This window comes from Microchirus variegatus, assembly GCF_963457635.1.
Source record: "Microchirus variegatus genome assembly, chromosome: 10".
Taxonomy (NCBI): Eukaryota; Metazoa; Chordata; class Actinopteri; order Pleuronectiformes; family Soleidae; genus Microchirus; species Microchirus variegatus.
The window spans coordinates 26,096,130-26,112,773 of NC_139811.1; the positions used below are offsets into that span (position 1 = coordinate 26,096,130).

Sequence of the window (16,644 nt, forward strand, 5' to 3'; positions counted from 1 at the left end):
CTTTGGTCACTGAAGTTCAGCAGGTTCAGTTCAGGGAACCAGGACATTGTGTTCATATCACTTAAGGGACATGGTCAGACTAAGGTCCAACAAACCCAATGGATCAGCCTTTATCCTACACACTCACCACTTCACCATTATCTCCCCTGGGTCCTGGAGGTCCTGTTGGTCCAGCTGGGCCAGCGAGTCCCTGTAAAGGAGAATATTACACAAACATTTCAAAGCTTTGCTGTACCGTAGATTAGTTTTCAAATACATTCTACTTCAATATCAAGTTTTAAATCAGCAGTTTGTACTCGACTGTAGCTTTGGACTTAAATCGTTCTACTTCCTTGGTGTACAATCAGTAATCATTCACTGTAGTTAAAAAAAATGACACAAAAGCAAAGAACCAAAATATAATCGTCCAACACTAAAGCTGTTTCCACAGATACAAACTTCACAAAATGTTGCCAAGAGCGAGTGTGGACATTGTCTGGTTATCAGACCCAGATTAACTAATGTAGCAGGAGTCAGGAAACAAAATGACATCCATTGTGATCTCTCTCTTAGCCTGCTGTGTCTAATATGGGCTCACGTGAACATTGTTCAGAACTTATCCAGAGATTTGGTAGCCAGGGCCTTGCTTTACAGAGGCAGCCATCTTGCACCAACATGCCACAAACAGACAAACCAGCAAGTTGCACCAGAAAGGAAGAACAATATCTTTTCTCGTGTGCTAAGGCCAAAATAGAGTCCTCTACTTGTTGCAATCTTCACTCACAATTAGATGTCACTAATTCTAACACACTGGACCATAAAATGTCATCTTACTACTTGCACTGCAACATCTATAGTGCATGCGTGTAGCTAAAGGCTGGGTCATACTTTCAGAGGCCCACTAGGGTCATGACTAATGAAATGTGAGATAGTGTATGCATGTGGGGGACACTAGACCAGGACATGGACCCTAAACAGCAGGCATGTACACACACGCAGAAATGAGATGCAGCTCTCCACCGACGAGGAGCGCAGTATGACCCAACTTTCTCTGTTTCCTCGTAAGGAAACTCCTCATCATTTCAGAAACTCCTTGACATCTTGTACCACACGTATTCCATTATACTAAATAATGTAAAAATAAGGAGACAACAATCATTGTTTTTCCTTTTCCATCATTGACAGGTAGAGTTGGTTTACCTGTGGCCCTGGTAGACCTGGTGGTCCTTCCACTAACATACCCTAGAGGACAAGCACACACAGAACAGACATTAGAGGAGTATCTGCCTAAGTCAATTCCCACAACAAAAGCTACTAGACTCTTCATGAAATGCCTCCAGCAACTCACGGGTTCAATAATAGCTGCCTCTCCTTTCTGGCCTTTCTCTCCTCTGGGTCTGGCCTGAGGTGGAGAAACAGATGAAAAGAAGTGAGATTGTTACTGATACAAATCAACACAGGCAGCTGAAGACGAGGCCACTTATTTGAGAGCATATGACATCACTAGATTTAATGTACCTCTCCATCCCAAGTGTCTGCTCCCTCTCGTTCTGCAAAGCCAAATCCGTCGACATCCGAGTATGTTTCATACTCCTCGTAGTCTGACTTAGTCTCGTTCTTATAATCATCATATTCAAGAATCTGTGAATTCATTTTAAAGTAAACTCACGTCAGTGACGCAGGTGTAGTGAACATGAAAATAACCACGCAGCATTTTTAATGCTGAGGTGATGACGTTTCTTGTAAAAATGTGTTCACCTCATAATCTGTCACATTAGGACCCACGGTTACCATGGAAACTGAGAGGTCATCATACAGTGGATCATCCGTGTACTCTTCCACCACTGGCTTCTTCACTGGTTTGTCCTCCTGTGAGCCAACACACGAACACAAATAAGTCATGGATGATCTGTAACAGGGGACATTAAGTGCTTCTTGGAACATTTTGTGATAAATGTTAGCAAAAAAAAGGTTGGATTTCATGGAAATGTGCTGGTTATCCAGGTCAACAGGTGTGCAGTTAATTACATTGCTGGAATGTCACTGCTGCCATGTGTCTACACAGGAACAGCACGAACATGAACAATGTTTACTTGGCATATTAGAGAATGACAAACATGAAGGAGAAAACATCCCAGTGTTTGTTGACGTGTGAACTTTAGATTGGATTTTTTTTTCTTTTTTTTTCTTTAACGGGAGTGGAATATTAATTGTTTTATTTAAAGGTTCAGTGTGAAAGTTTTATTGGATGAAATTGAACATTTACTCTTCACAAGTGCATTTGTAGAATGTGTGAAATAATCACCTTTAATTAATATTCATTATTCAATATTCAACTTATGGCCTGTGTCATTCCTTATCAGCGTGTCCACAAAGTTCCACCCAATCTCCACGGAGGTCCCACAAAACTTAGGCAGACATTGGTGAGCAATCCGACAGATTGAGTTCACGCAAACCATTCAACACCTTCTAGATGGTGCACTGTTGATTTCCGGCCAAAAGAGACAACAACTCAGACTATAATCATAAATACTTGCTCGAGGTTATGCAAGGAGGTCTAATACCTACACGTTTAACCTAATCGCTCAACAAATACAAGGACATAATGGAGGTGACATACAAGTGTGGGTGATGTGCAGGCTACAAATTGGATTGAAGATCAAACACTAGACTGATGCAGACCCTCATTGTAATATGAATGGATTTGTGACCACCTATGGGCAGACCGAAACGCATAGCGGGCTGTCGACTACACGGAAACATCAGGGCCTAGAATAAGTATTCGAATAGTGCACTTCTAATACCTCTAATACCTCCACATAAACCTGATGCACAAACCTATGAAGGATGGAGGAAGATATGGCAGCAGTAGAGTGGAGAGAGTTGTGAATAGGGATTTTTTTCCGCCTCCTTTACGCGCTTGGTAAATAATTAAAGGTGAAGATGAGCAATCTACAGTGTCACCATTAGATGTCACTAATTCTTACACACTGAGCCTTTAAATAATGTAGTATACTACCATGTATCCCATGCTGGATGGATGCATGTACTGGTACAGTCTGTGCAAAATTAAACACAAATACAAATTCTGGAGACCTAGGCGTGAATGTATTGATGCATTCTCCATGTTTTCTGGGTGGTGGTGATTAGATTGATGCTGGTTAGTGCTGCTGGTGGAAGTGACTGGTGAGGGAGGAGGTGCTCATTATTGTTAGGAGGTACAAGAGGGAGGGTGATTAGAACTGTGAGGTTTGTAGAGGGTGAGGAGAGGAGAGAGGGCATCTACAGGCAAGCATTTCTACCTCCACAGTTACCACTGATTCGGGCAGCGCACTGAGAACCACAGTGGGGGCCTCGATTGTGGAGTCAGGTTCGTGTGTGGGCATCTCCATGAGGGTCTCTGCAAAGACTTCAGAGGGAAGAGGGAAAGATTCTTGGGTGCTCTCCATTTCTGCTAGTTCCGTGGGGCGGAACGGTTCCTGCGATAGAAACTCGGGCAGTGTCGTGGAAACTCTTAGAAATCCATCCTCGAGAACCTCTTCTTCGTGTTTCTTCTTCCTGGATCCCTTCTTTTTGCCCTTGCCTTTGCGTTTGCCTTTAGACCCCTTGTCTCTCCTCTTTTTACTCTTCTTGCCCTTCCTGTCCTTTTTAGTAACGTCCTTTGCTTCGTCTGACTGGTCGCTTTTCATCAAGGCAGCAGAACCAAGTGGGGACTTCTTTTGAAAGTGAAATGAAAATAAGGAGGGGATCATTTGAAGCCACGGGTAGGGGAGTGGAGAAGAAAACAGACAATGTTGTAAATAAAAGTAAAAATCGAGAAAACAGGAAGGTGAAGCATATACTGTAGATCTCCAGACATAATCTCTGGAAAGATTTCGGAAACATTAGGCTGTCAGGAGTTTGAGAAGCAGGAGATTGCCTGAAAATGTCCCACTCACCTACTGTGAATTATCCAGACCTTTTCCTGATTTATTTTGGAGCTGGATCGTAAACTGTATACGTGCAGTGGATGTAGTCTTCTGATTGCAAAAAAAAACGTGCTCACAGACGTCACCTGAAACCAAGATGCTATTGGACAATACCAGCTGTCAATTATACTAGTGTCTGCTCACACTGTGTGCAGTACCTTTTTCATCCATTTCACTCAAGAATGGAATATTCACAGAATATTTTTAGAAATGCATGTAGAACTTTTTTTTTTCTTTTTTTTTTCAAGAACAAAACAAAACCAAAATAAATTCTTTAATTAATTTATTCTACTGAAGAAAACCTGAAACTAGTAACTTGGGACAATTAACAATGAAAATGTTTACTGACTGTGAATTAGTAGGAGATTTTCCTCATAAACCTCCAGTTATTTTTGCCACCAAAGAGTCGCCCCCTGTTTCTTCTACTGTTTCTTGCAAACCAGAAGACTACATTAACTATTTATAATATATATACGGTCTATTGGCTGAATAGAGAGGTAAAAAAAAACATTCTAACTGTTCATGTATGAAGTAGCACAAATATAGAAGTACTTCCTTTCAGTCAAAGCAGAAAAGGGCATGTTTGCTGATAAGGTAAGGTGGTCAGTCACACAGTCTACGATCCTGCAGAAGTGCAAATTCTTTCAAATTCCCAGTTACATTTTCCCTCAGCCTCCAGAGTGATGACTTTTGTGTCAGAAATGTGAATAGCCTTTACTTCCTCCGTCTGTGAAAAACATCACTGATGTGATTTAGATCCACTTGTAAACAAGGTCATCGAGTAAAGGGAGAATGATGGGAAGTAGGTCAGTGGGGTGACAGATGTTGACATGTTCTGGATACGGAGCTCATCGCTCAGCTGTACTTCCATAAACGCCAGCTGGATGATGATAGAAAATGGCCTCGCACTAACATTAATGGACCGTGCACGGAGCAACAGTAATGTTGCACAAACACACGTCTACAAGTGCACGCACATAGTTTACACTCATGCTATCGGTCATAGAATCACAAAATAATTCATATGTGATTGATTTCTTTGCATACCTCAAGAGTGGAAGGAGCTAATTTATCACGTTTAAGTTATGGGTGTGTGTTTGTGTGCCGTTTGAAAGAAGACATTCATGCACTGACTGCTCTCAGACCTGCTCACAGGTGTAAAGAAATACAAGTTCTTTATTATGTTTAAAGATGATAGGAAATAAGAAAGTGTATAATAATAAAAAATATACTTAAAATAACAACACAAACAACGACTCTGACATAACACATAATTATCTGTCAAAATAGATTTTTTTCCCCCCCTTCTTGTTGGTGGTAGTACTAACCTCCTGCAGATTGAGTGCTTGGCTGTTGTAGGGCAAAGCAGAGTCACAGTCTGGTATGTAGTTTACACAGTAGTTGGCAGCGTCCTCTGCATCCCGTGTGATCAGTAGTTGCTGAATTTCTCCCTGGAATAAACCAGACAGAGGGAGAGAGACAGACTGAGTGTCAGACACGCACACAGGAGACGCTGAATGATCCCAATGAGGAAGTGACACAAAGATTCAGTAGCACTGGTGACGACTAAACCTTAACAGTTCAGGAGGCAGTTTTTTTTTGTTTTTTTTTATCAAAAATGTCATCATAATCTTTCAGCAAAAAGGAAATCAAGTGAAGTGAGCAAGACCATCTCCTCTGTGCTTTGTTTACAGCCTCACAACAGTAGTGGTGCAACAATAAAACTGGAGACCAATTTCGATTTGTGACACAGAAACCTGAAAAAGTAGGAAGTTTCTGAAAGAGAATAAATTTAATAATGTCAGTATCAGCAAGGGGTTTAAGAGATTGCCTCAGGTCAGCTGTCATATATGAAACGACTGTCTCTGTCTGATCATAAAGTGAAAGAGACAGAGAGCCATCTATCTATCTATCTATCTATCTATCTATCTATCTATCTATCTATCTATCTATCTATCTATCTATCTATCTATCTATCTATCTATCTATCTATCTATCTATCTATCTATCTATCTATCTATCTATCTGTAAGCAGCATATTCTAACGTATACTTCAATGTTATGTAATGTAGGCAACTTACAAAAATTAACGTTTGTTTATAATGTAATGGGTTTTTACTTTTGGCTCGCAGCGCAGCTCTACGTTTAAGGACAATTCATTAAGTCTACCTTCATTCGTTCATTCACTTTGTTTTCTTCAGATAGACAGAATCGTTGTATCGCATCGTATCGTGAGGTACCCCTAATACATGCTGTTAACCCAGGTTTTCTCTCTCTGTTGCTGGCCTCAATCAATCCTCTACAGCATTGGTTCTCAAAGTGCGGCCCGGGGGCCAATGGCGGCCCGAGAAACATTTCTGGCGGCCCGCAATGAATTACAGTTGATAGTTTAAATCCAGGAGCTACTAAGCTTGTTAAATGTTTATTGGACATTACTGGATACAGACCAATAAGTGTAAACTGTAGAACTGCAATCTGGTCATTCAAATTATTACAAATGGGATTTATTTCCGTTTTTTTCCTTTTATTTTTTTTTCCTTTGGTGGCCCTCAGTCCAACGTTGGGTTCCTAAATTGGCCCTCAGGTATCAACACTTTGAGAACCCCTGCTCTACAGTTTGACACTGTATTATACAGGTGGTGGGAAGAGATCTCACCAACAACTTATAATAGATTAAACACTGCTCATACATTGTTAACTAATGCTATGTTGTTTGAATTTTGAGGGAGCTCAATGTTCCATCTTTTTCGTCTTTGTCCTGTCGCTGCAACTGCACAGCAGAGAGACATTGCAAGAATATGAACGCACGATACCAGCAACATCGCTATGACAACAAGAAAGGTCTGCTGCATGCAATAGTGTACTGTAGATGTAAAGCAACGTTTCATACAGTGAAACATCAAGATGTCACAGCTTGAACAACTGTTTCTGTCTGAGTTCTTCAGTCGAGGGGAGGTTTGGCTTGGCTGTTTTCACAAAACAGTCAAATAGCTCTTTCTCACATCTATATCAGGACATTTCCCTTCCCACTGTGCCCTGGAGTCATAGCCGGTGTGTACATTATAAGCACACACTCACAAAGACACAGAGAGACAGCAGTGCTGCTGAGCCCACAGTCTCTGATCAGTGGCCCCTTCCTTCTGTCCACATTATATTCTGACAAACTGATCCTTATGTTGCAGAAAATAATTTGTTGTTTAAGAGACAACTGATTAAGTGAGGCAAAAATGTAACAAAAGTATTTTGGTCACTTATAGCAAAACATTTAAATTACCCAAATTGGCTAAAGCCTGATGAGGCTCCATATGATCTTAAATACTATACATGATAAAATATGGATATAATGCAACTATAATATACTGGTGAAAATAGTCACATATGTGTTTATTTGTAAATCTTTTCTAAATTGAAGCACTGCAGTCCATTTTGGACCTGGACTCAGACTCGGTCTCAGTAACTGAATGGGGTCTCGCTTTAACCTTGACCCTGTTTTCGTGCTTTGTGACCCAGACTCAAAAAGTGGGTAAACCAAACACGAGTCAGCCGAAAAAAATGAGACTGAGTCACATCTTCCTGTGGGGCAGGAAGCAAACGGAAGTTTACAACAAATAAGTACAGTTAAACAAAACAGTCCATTGATGTGCTTACAGAGAAACACATGCTCACAACCAAAAACATATGACCACCATCAGACAGAAATCATTACCACAGCAAAATATGACTTCAACAGACCGTGTCAGAGCTGATGTGTTGAAATAAGATATAAGGTGTTTAAGATATGCTTAATTAGTGTGGTTTCAACATACTTATTACATTGTGCCAAAACTTTTTCTCGATTCCAGCACAAACCGAGACAGAAAGATCTGAGTTTCCTAACAAATAAACGCTGGTCTCGATCTTATCTGAGCAGTCTGCATGTTTGAGGAAGGCAGCAGAGTCAGAGCACAATCAGACAACTTGTGGACAGTTTGATGTTTGCTACCAAACTTCTGTAGACATTTACAGACAATCTGGAAGCAATAAAGACATTAGTGGCTTGACCATGGTCCCCATGCTCCCACGCTGAGCTCCCACGCTGGGAGAACTGGGCCGGAACACTGGCCTCCTCCCCGAGAACCAGGGCCTGGGAACAGAGGCCCAGAGGTCAGCCTACATATTCTCTCCTCCCCTGATACCAACCTCACCCATTGTATAACCTACACAACTCATGCTAAAATATGCGCAGCCCGAAATAGAAACTCCTATGAACCAGAGGACCACAACTAATGAATATTTTCATTACTGATTAATCGATGAACACACAACCCAAAATATTCAGTTTACTGTCATTGATACGTGTTTATATTTAAAAATAACAAACCAATTTATCCATCATCATAATAGTTGGCATGGATGTCAGGGGTGACCGACGGATTTGATACACTTTTTCTTTCCTTAGAGCTTCTGCTGTGTTGTGTAAACACTTCAGTGTGTAGTAGTATTTGTATTCTCTGCAGTGTTTTTGTGACAGAATAATTCAGTTCCTTCTTATCATAATGAATGTATTTATTTTTTTATTTAACTAATTTAATATGTACTTGGATGATTTTGTTTTTCCAATCACCATTAAACTGTGTAATCATTTTGAGCATCATAATGACACTTGGTCAGCTTGAAATAAGGAGTCGATTAAGAACTGCGCAACTGTTGCACCCCCTGAAATTCATACAAAAAAAAAAAATTCTAAATGAAACTGCAAATTTGAGTGACTATAAAGAGTACATTGTGGGCTAAATTACCAGTTTTCTTGGTCAACCTACTAGTCATCATAACAACTGCTGAGTCATCATAAGTCTCCGCATGCATGATGGGAATGATTTTGAAGTGTGGCCAAGGAAACCACAAGAAGATGCATTTCTTCTCTTAAGTGGAGTGGATAATAATTTGAAAACTGAAAAGCTGATCAATATTTGAGGGACTGGAAGGCAATGTGGGAGTGGCAACAGATGTTGAATTAAAGTCAGAATTATACTTTTGCTGCTCGATTAAACATAACGAATCCCACGATAATTTCAATTTAATGCCATCTCCACAGTAACTTATCCACAGCCAGCTCTATCTGTATTATCACTTTATCTTCCCTTTGTTAATGGATACATTTGATAATATACTTTAGGACAGGGGTCACCAATATGGTGCCCGCTACCAGCTCCCTGCGGGCTCACTTCACCTCACCTCACGTGCATGTATCCATATGATCACTCAGTAAAATATCATTGATATTGTTGATAAAAACTGATAATCGTTAGGAGTAAGCCCTGGAATGAATGTGTATGCAGTTGAATGCATAATATTAATACTTTAAATGATAAAAAAAAAAACCCAGTAGTCCTTCCTCCTGCTTTAGGAGGAAGGGATTTAGAATGGACTTTGACTGAAGTCTAACAGCTTTTCTGATGTCAGCAACACAGGAAAATTCCGCAGGCGTGCCACATGAGAGGAAAGTGTCAAGCAACACTTTTATCTGTACAAAACACATCATTTCACCTATCACTCACTTGAAACTTTCACTACGACTAATTGTCACTCGACAAAACGTAACAAGTCGAGAAACGTTTTCAATTTATGCTGCAGGCAAAAGTTGCAGACGTCTCTGTGTAACCACGCCCCTCCAGGAGGCTCTTTCAGGGGCCAATTCACAGTGAATTATCCTGAGGCAAAGTGTATTTCTATTGATATCTGTGCTACTATTTGAAGATGTTTCAGAAAAAACAACAACATGATCCATAAACTGTAAATATGATGTAAACGCTTCAAACAGGCAACATGCTGTAAAAGGAGAATTCTACAACCACTGACAAACTGTCGTGTGCCAAGTGGCAAACCCCCAGAAAAAGTACACTACCGGATGTTCCTGCAACCAGACTCCTATTGGTTGATATCAGCTGTCAGTCACACAGGTATCCATATGCCATATGTGCCATACTTTATCCTCCTAATTTTAAAAATAAATGGACAAAAAGTCCTGAAACTAGCATTTAAGTCCATTGGCCTTCTCAGGCAAACGCTTACTGATGTTATAAACCAAGTGAGAAATACACCAATTTCCCCACACACATCCATTCAAACACAATTCTTTTTGCAACCAGTGGAGTTGTCCCCTGGTGGAGATTCAGCATATTATCTCTTTCAAATTAATTTCACTGACAAAACTTTGTATAATCTGTCTATGATTGGCACAAATGCTGTTAAGTTGGTTAATGATGTCAAAGATTGTATCTGACTAGTATACAGTAATTATCGGTAGGCTTTGGAGGTTGTACTATCAGTATTGTATTGGAAATAAAATAAAAAAGTGGCATGCAGTCATCCCTAAATGGCAGAAGAGGGAATGGAGTTGGTCACTGCATTTGTTGGACCAATGTGGATGTATTGCTCCTGTCTGACAGTTGAAGATGAATCATCTACATGGAGACAGTAAAATACTACACTAGTGTGTAAGAAAATAATATTTTCTTACACACTAGTGTAAGACTAGTGTAAGACACTTTCCTCATGTTGAGAATCAGTCAAATTATGACTGATTCTCAACATGAGGAAAGTGCAGCAACACTTTGATCAGTACAAAATACATCATTCCTGAAGTGTCATGTGATGGAGTACAAATCAGGCTTAAAAGGTCATGGGGGAAGAAGTTATTGACTAAAATTAGAAGGTGTACACCTGTGAGGCCCGAGAACATCTGTTTTTCTTCAGGTGAAAGTGGAGAAGGCTGTGGTTTCTGACTATTATGGCAATAGGGAGTGCTGACAATCCTCCCTCTGCAGTTTGTTAAATAATAACTACAGCTCGTTCCTCCATGTTTTTGCAGACTGTAGAATATTCTTCGGACAGTGAGTGAAAGCAGAATTGGAAAGATCATCTTTTTCTTAGACCTCTATCTATATTTCATAGTCTTTCTTTGCTCCAGTGCTGATCAGGCACAGAGCCCCGAGCACAGCACCGGGGACAGGGGCTTGAGCTGATCTCCATTTCATGCTGTGGGCGAGAGATTTAGAGTGGAGCCTCACTGGTAATGACAGTGGAGCAGTGGTTGCATATTGTCATGGGAAGCACACAGAATGACTTATGGCACCAAAAAGGTTTCTACACCAAAGAAAAAAGAGAAGAATTGGAATCCCTCCCAGATTTGAGATGAAATCTTACTCCCCCATGTTTTCCCTGCATATTGATACAAGTGTCAACACATTCTCCAAGGCTTTAAAAGGATCAAAAGATTAAAAGGTTTTCATGTAGATGCAATTTCATACAGCTAAAACAAGAACTTCATCTGTGTCTCCTGCTAAGTACTCTTGTATGAGTTATGACCATCAAAATACATGGACCTGTCTGACATTTCCTCCTTCCATAAGCCCACAAAGAAAAGACAATGTGCCATATATATAGAGACTTAAAGGTAACATGAAAAGCCTGGGCATGTCTGAACATGAAGAAGACCCCTCCCTGTGGCCTTCTCCCTGCATTTGATTGACAGAAGACTCTGGTCATTCTTCAGCCTCTTTAACTGAGGTTACAAGTATGTCCCTGAGGAGCCTTCAAAATTGCAATTAACACACTGACACAAAAGTAAACTCCACAGATCATATCACATCATGTGTGTTGTACACTCAACAAAAATATAAACGCACAAAGAAAAACTTGTCGTTATTGTTATGTGACAAAACAAATTAACTATCCAAAAATAACCGTACAACTTTATCAATAAAGTGGCTTTGATTTGCGAGCATTAGGATAAATTTCAAAACAAAAGTCCTGGAGTAATGGCAGGAAGAACACAATGAGGGTCGATGATCCAATTTCACAAACTTCTATAACGTGTGTGTCCACCATTACCCCGTATTTCCACTGGACGCGTTACAGCCGCGGCGCGGTGCCTTGGGGGCCAGCGGTATTCACGGAAGATCGCGCGATAATCTTAAACGGACGCGAGTTCGCGAGATCCAGCGATAGACTGTGTGTATAAAGGAAACAACAACAACAACAGCTTCTTTTCATTCTCCGACGTGGAAGAACTGTTGATCTGGTGTCAATAATGATTTTAAGTTTCTCCACTTCAACAATCAGTCTCTCGTACATTATGACTCTCTGAGACGCTCTGATTAATTGACTGTTGATCTGGCAGCACCGGTCACGACGTAATGTTGATGTGAAGTTGTGACAGGCTATATGACCTGCGTATTGTGTTTTATTTTGAAAGGGGGGCGGAAATGTTTTACTTTGATTCTGTGTCGCTTTTCCTGTCTGGTGCGAACTGCTCTGTTGGAATTTACGAGGTTCAGCAGCGGCAACGGCAAGAATAGAACTGCTACCTATCGATAGCGCTGCGGCCCTGGGAGCTGCTTCTGGGACGCTGCTGAGACTGGTGGAAATGCTCTCATTAATTAGAATGGAAGCGATTTGCAACAGTGACCGCACTGCTGACGTGCCGCGGCTGTAACGCGTCCAGTGGAAATCCAGGGTTAGCCTCACACAGAGCGGTACACCGGCGATGCATGGACATCACCAGGTTGTCGATCGTGGCCTGGAGGATGTTGTCCCATTCCTCCTGCAGAGCCACTTGAAGTTGGCGGCCGTTCTGGGGAACTGGAACCCTTTAGCAGACACGCCTCCATCCAGAACATCCCAAAGGTGTTCGATAGGTTACATGTCTGGTGAATACGGCGTCATTCAGTTGTGTTGCCACAGCTGTAACGCTCAACCCAGCACTCAGCATGCCAATGGCACGCTACCTTATGATTTGTGACATTTGTGGCATTTTGACAAGTGACAAAAGTCCACATTGTGGTGTGCCCTTTTATTAACCAGACCATAAGGAGTGTCTGTGTACTGGTCACGCATATTTACCACCACTCTGCCATGCTCCATGACTCTCTTGAGTTGAAATACTCAATCTGAGATTGTAGTCAATAGGAATGACCAAGTGACACTGGACTACTGGGTTTGAGCAAAACAAATCATTCCATAAACAAATGCATCAAGATTTTGAGCAAATGTCATGACATTCTATTTTTGTTTACCATTTCAAGTTTGTGCGTTTATATTTTTGTTGCGTTTAGTAAGATTAAAAAAACAAAAAAAATAGATTTGTGAGAATATAATCCAGCAGAGCAGATTATTTAAACCAAGGACATTTAAAGTCAGGACATTAATCGTCTATGGTGCATTTTAGATCAATACAGTGGTCAATGTATGGACGGTTTTTATCTATTAGTTTAAAATCAATCACTGATTTGTATCAGTTAATTTTTACACTCCTATGGGTAACTGAATGGAACAAAAGTGTGTTTCTCAATAAAACCTGATTTGTTCTGGATTTAAATCCCAGTTCAGTGAGGCACATGTTCCTGATGCTCCAGAGTCTGTGTGGGTTTTCTCTGGGTGCTCCAGCTTCCTCCCACAGTCTAAAGACATGAGGATTGGTGTTTGGGTAATTGGAGACTCTGACCTGACCGCAGCTGTGAATGTGTATGCTGGTGCTGTGATGGTCTGCTGAACTGTCCAGACTCGCCTCCTGCTGTAATGTCCACTGGGATCGGCTTCCGATTTCAAGAGGACAAGAGGTATAGGTATAAGGATATAAGGATAGCGTCTTACCTCAAATACATGTTCGTCCAGCAGTCGTGTCCCAAACACAGTGACACCCTGTGTACTGATGACAGTATTGTCCCCTCGCAGCAGATCCAGTGTCTCTACCTTGTGACAGTCCAGGTAAAGGGTCACAGACTTGTTCTGCACATTGTAGGCGATCCTGTGCCATCTGAGAGGTCAAAGACAGAGTCACAACATATTGTTAGCAAAACACAGCAGTGAAAGTATACTGTGTCTTAAGGTTAATCTGCAGCGGGGTAAACAGAGAGGAAACGTAGACCATCTGTGAAACTGGAAGTAAGAGATTTGATGCTGGTGAATGTCCATAGGTATACTAACAAGCCTCTGGCGGCCTCTGTTGGTCATATTGGAGAGTGCAAGTGTGGAAGCACAAACAGACAGCCAAACACACAGAGCAACCAAAAACAACTCAGTGGGTGACGATAGACTTGGGTGGTGGTGGGCAATACTGAACCCACATTAAAATCGACGTAGACTGATTAATCGGTTGGGCTGATTAATCAGGGCCAATATTTTCTATTTTTTATCAATGAGCATTGATAAAGCAAATGTTGCTTCTTTGAAAATAAAGTATATCACAGTGCAGAAGTAAAATGTAGAATGGAGAGACATATCATTCGTCATATCATCGTTTTGTATTGGAAAAAAGAAAACTGGCAAAATATATAAGCAAACATAATGTTCTGATTTCTTAAAATCTAAAGATAGGCAGCAGTCATAGAAACCACATCAGTCGACCTCTACCTTTGCAATGTATTCATGTATTCTCATGAAGGCTGTATGAAAACGTACAAAAAAGTATGTATCCTATGTTTTGTGCATTAGCCTACGAAAATCCAATGACAGGCGCTCCAGTGAAAAAAAATTCAAAGTGCAAGTGTAGCCCGAGTGCGTTTGGTGAACGGATTATCTTCCGTTTCTCAGTTGTTACCGAGGTTTTTCAGGTCTCTATCTCGCGTTACAGTTACTGGTTATGGTTATGGTGACGGGTAGGCTTCGGGAAAGGGACAGGGTCAGGAGATACAGTGCATCGTCACGTGACCACAGCACTCCATGGTGAAAATACGAGAGAAAGCATACAAAACCTCCAAAAAGAGCCTGGTAAGATATTCACAGATTTGACAGATTTTTGCAGGTGATCAAAACACAAACAGTGTCTCACCTATTACTGTAGTAAAATAGAGCTATAACCTTCTCCACAAGCCTCTACATCAGAAGGGCATAGAAAACTTCAAGATTTGCTACTATAGTGCAATGGATTTTACACAACTTTGACCTGGATGAATGACAATCTACACAAAGCTCCAACCTAATGTTTATTGAGTTCTATAATTTTTGTGTTCTGAGCTGGACATATTACAATGGTCTTTATATAATGTTCAGCTGGTTCTATTAGGTCAGTTCTATTACGTACAGTTACTTCCTGTGTTTATGGGGCTGAGCATTGATGAGCGGCCTGACATGAGGGGGATTGTATGCATGTATGTATTGGTTGCATATTCTTTTCAGTTCAAGTGTAGCCTGTTTTTCCACACTTACAGACCCCGAGATTAAATACGAAGTCCTTTCAATCAGGAGAGTCTTTGAAGACAAGCATCATGAACTCTTGCTTAACTCTTAAAGCTCACATAGAGTGGTCCTGTTGCACATATATGTTAGTTATGGAGGTCTACTTACATACATTAACTTGTTTTTATGGTCAAAAACATCCTAGTTGCTGTAAACGAGCCGATAGAAATCCTCTTTTCTGACGGTGTTTCCCAGCTGCGATATTTCAGACTCAACTCTCACACTCAGAAAACAGTCTTGTGATTGGCCAGTACCCGGAAATGACATATTCAGCACACCCGCTCTCAGAAGCACAGCTCCCCCCTCTGGAACGGTGGATGCACTGCTACTCATTATCAAAACATTGTTTTAACAATGTTTAAAAATAGCTTCTTCACGACTCCCCGCAGCAGTCCCTTTTATGACCTTGACCCGGAGTCAGACCCAGAGTCAGAAGACACTGTCGCTCGTGAAACATCTCCACAACGGACGTTATTCTTCTTCTGCGGTTCAATGTACGCAACCGGATGTGCCCAGACTAGTGCCCGGAGCAGGAGGATCTGCTGTTCCGGAGAACCGGTGTTTACGTAACTATAACAGGTTTTTCAGAGATCTCGCTGAGCCCGAGATTACAATAAAACACAGCGTTCTCAGCAGTGGCTGAACTGTTTGTTTCAAAACTTCAGGGCTTCTTAAACAAGGTAATGACGCAAATACACACTAAAAAACAGCGTTAATTGCAACTTCCGGTCTAGGTCCGCTTTAAACCATTATATTCCCGTTAAGGTCAATCAAGTTTGAGCATTCAGAGCGAGTCCTTTGACGTGAAATGCAGAAATGTGAGGCTCAACTTGATTTTTCAAGTTTCAAAAGGCAAACTTTGGTAGGAGTTTCACAGAGCTTCAGAAATGTATCTATTGAATCTATTGATTTTGATTAATTAACACTGAGAAGTTGTGACCCACTTTCCATCCACGAGATCGATCTTCTTGAAGATGGGGTAAGTTTCCGTTGGCAGTTGTCCGTGTTGATCCTCATAAAGGAAGACCGGTGAACGGCCCACCTCCATTCCCAGCTGCTGCACGCCCTGGTCATCATACACTGAGAGCAGGAAAAACTGGGAGCCCTTTTTAGCTCGAAGCGTCGCCATCAATGAGAAAGTCTCAGGAAATGTGGAATCTGGCAGAGGAGAGGAGAGGACAGTTATACTCTTGCAGAACTTGCTAAGTTATACAAGAGAGAACACGGCGAGGGGGCTGACATTTTTATAACATGATTACACCACCTGCTGCCAGGGAGCCCTGAGTGAAGATGATAATGATGAATGAAAAATATTGCCTGTGAGAGCAAAGAATTCTCACAGCTGGATGTGACGGTACCTAGATTTTTATTTAAGTCTGTTGCAAATTCTCTAAAGTGCAGTAAAATGAAATGTGCATTCATTGAGTAAAAATTAAGCACAGCAATAGCAGTTGATAGATGAAGTAATATGTGCATCTAG

General features: G+C 41.1%; 1 protein-coding gene across 1 annotated transcript in view; it reads right to left on the minus strand.

The window, feature by feature from the left end:
- col5a3a (collagen, type V, alpha 3a) overlaps positions 1–16,644 on the minus strand; it is a 90,387-nt gene that overhangs the window by 55,943 nt on the left and 17,800 nt on the right. Inside the window, exons 3-11 of the mRNA XM_083895899.1 lie at positions 16,109–16,322; positions 13,581–13,743; positions 5,276–5,398; positions 3,282–3,695; positions 1,738–1,848; positions 1,498–1,620; positions 1,328–1,381; positions 1,180–1,221; positions 128–190 (exon numbers count right to left, since the gene is read on the minus strand). Of these exons, the coding sequence (XP_083752025.1) occupies positions 128–190; positions 1,180–1,221; positions 1,328–1,381; positions 1,498–1,620; positions 1,738–1,848; positions 3,282–3,695; positions 5,276–5,398; positions 13,581–13,743; positions 16,109–16,322 (1,307 nt within the window). The remainder of the gene's footprint in view (positions 1–127; positions 191–1,179; positions 1,222–1,327; positions 1,382–1,497; positions 1,621–1,737; positions 1,849–3,281; positions 3,696–5,275; positions 5,399–13,580; positions 13,744–16,108; positions 16,323–16,644) is intronic.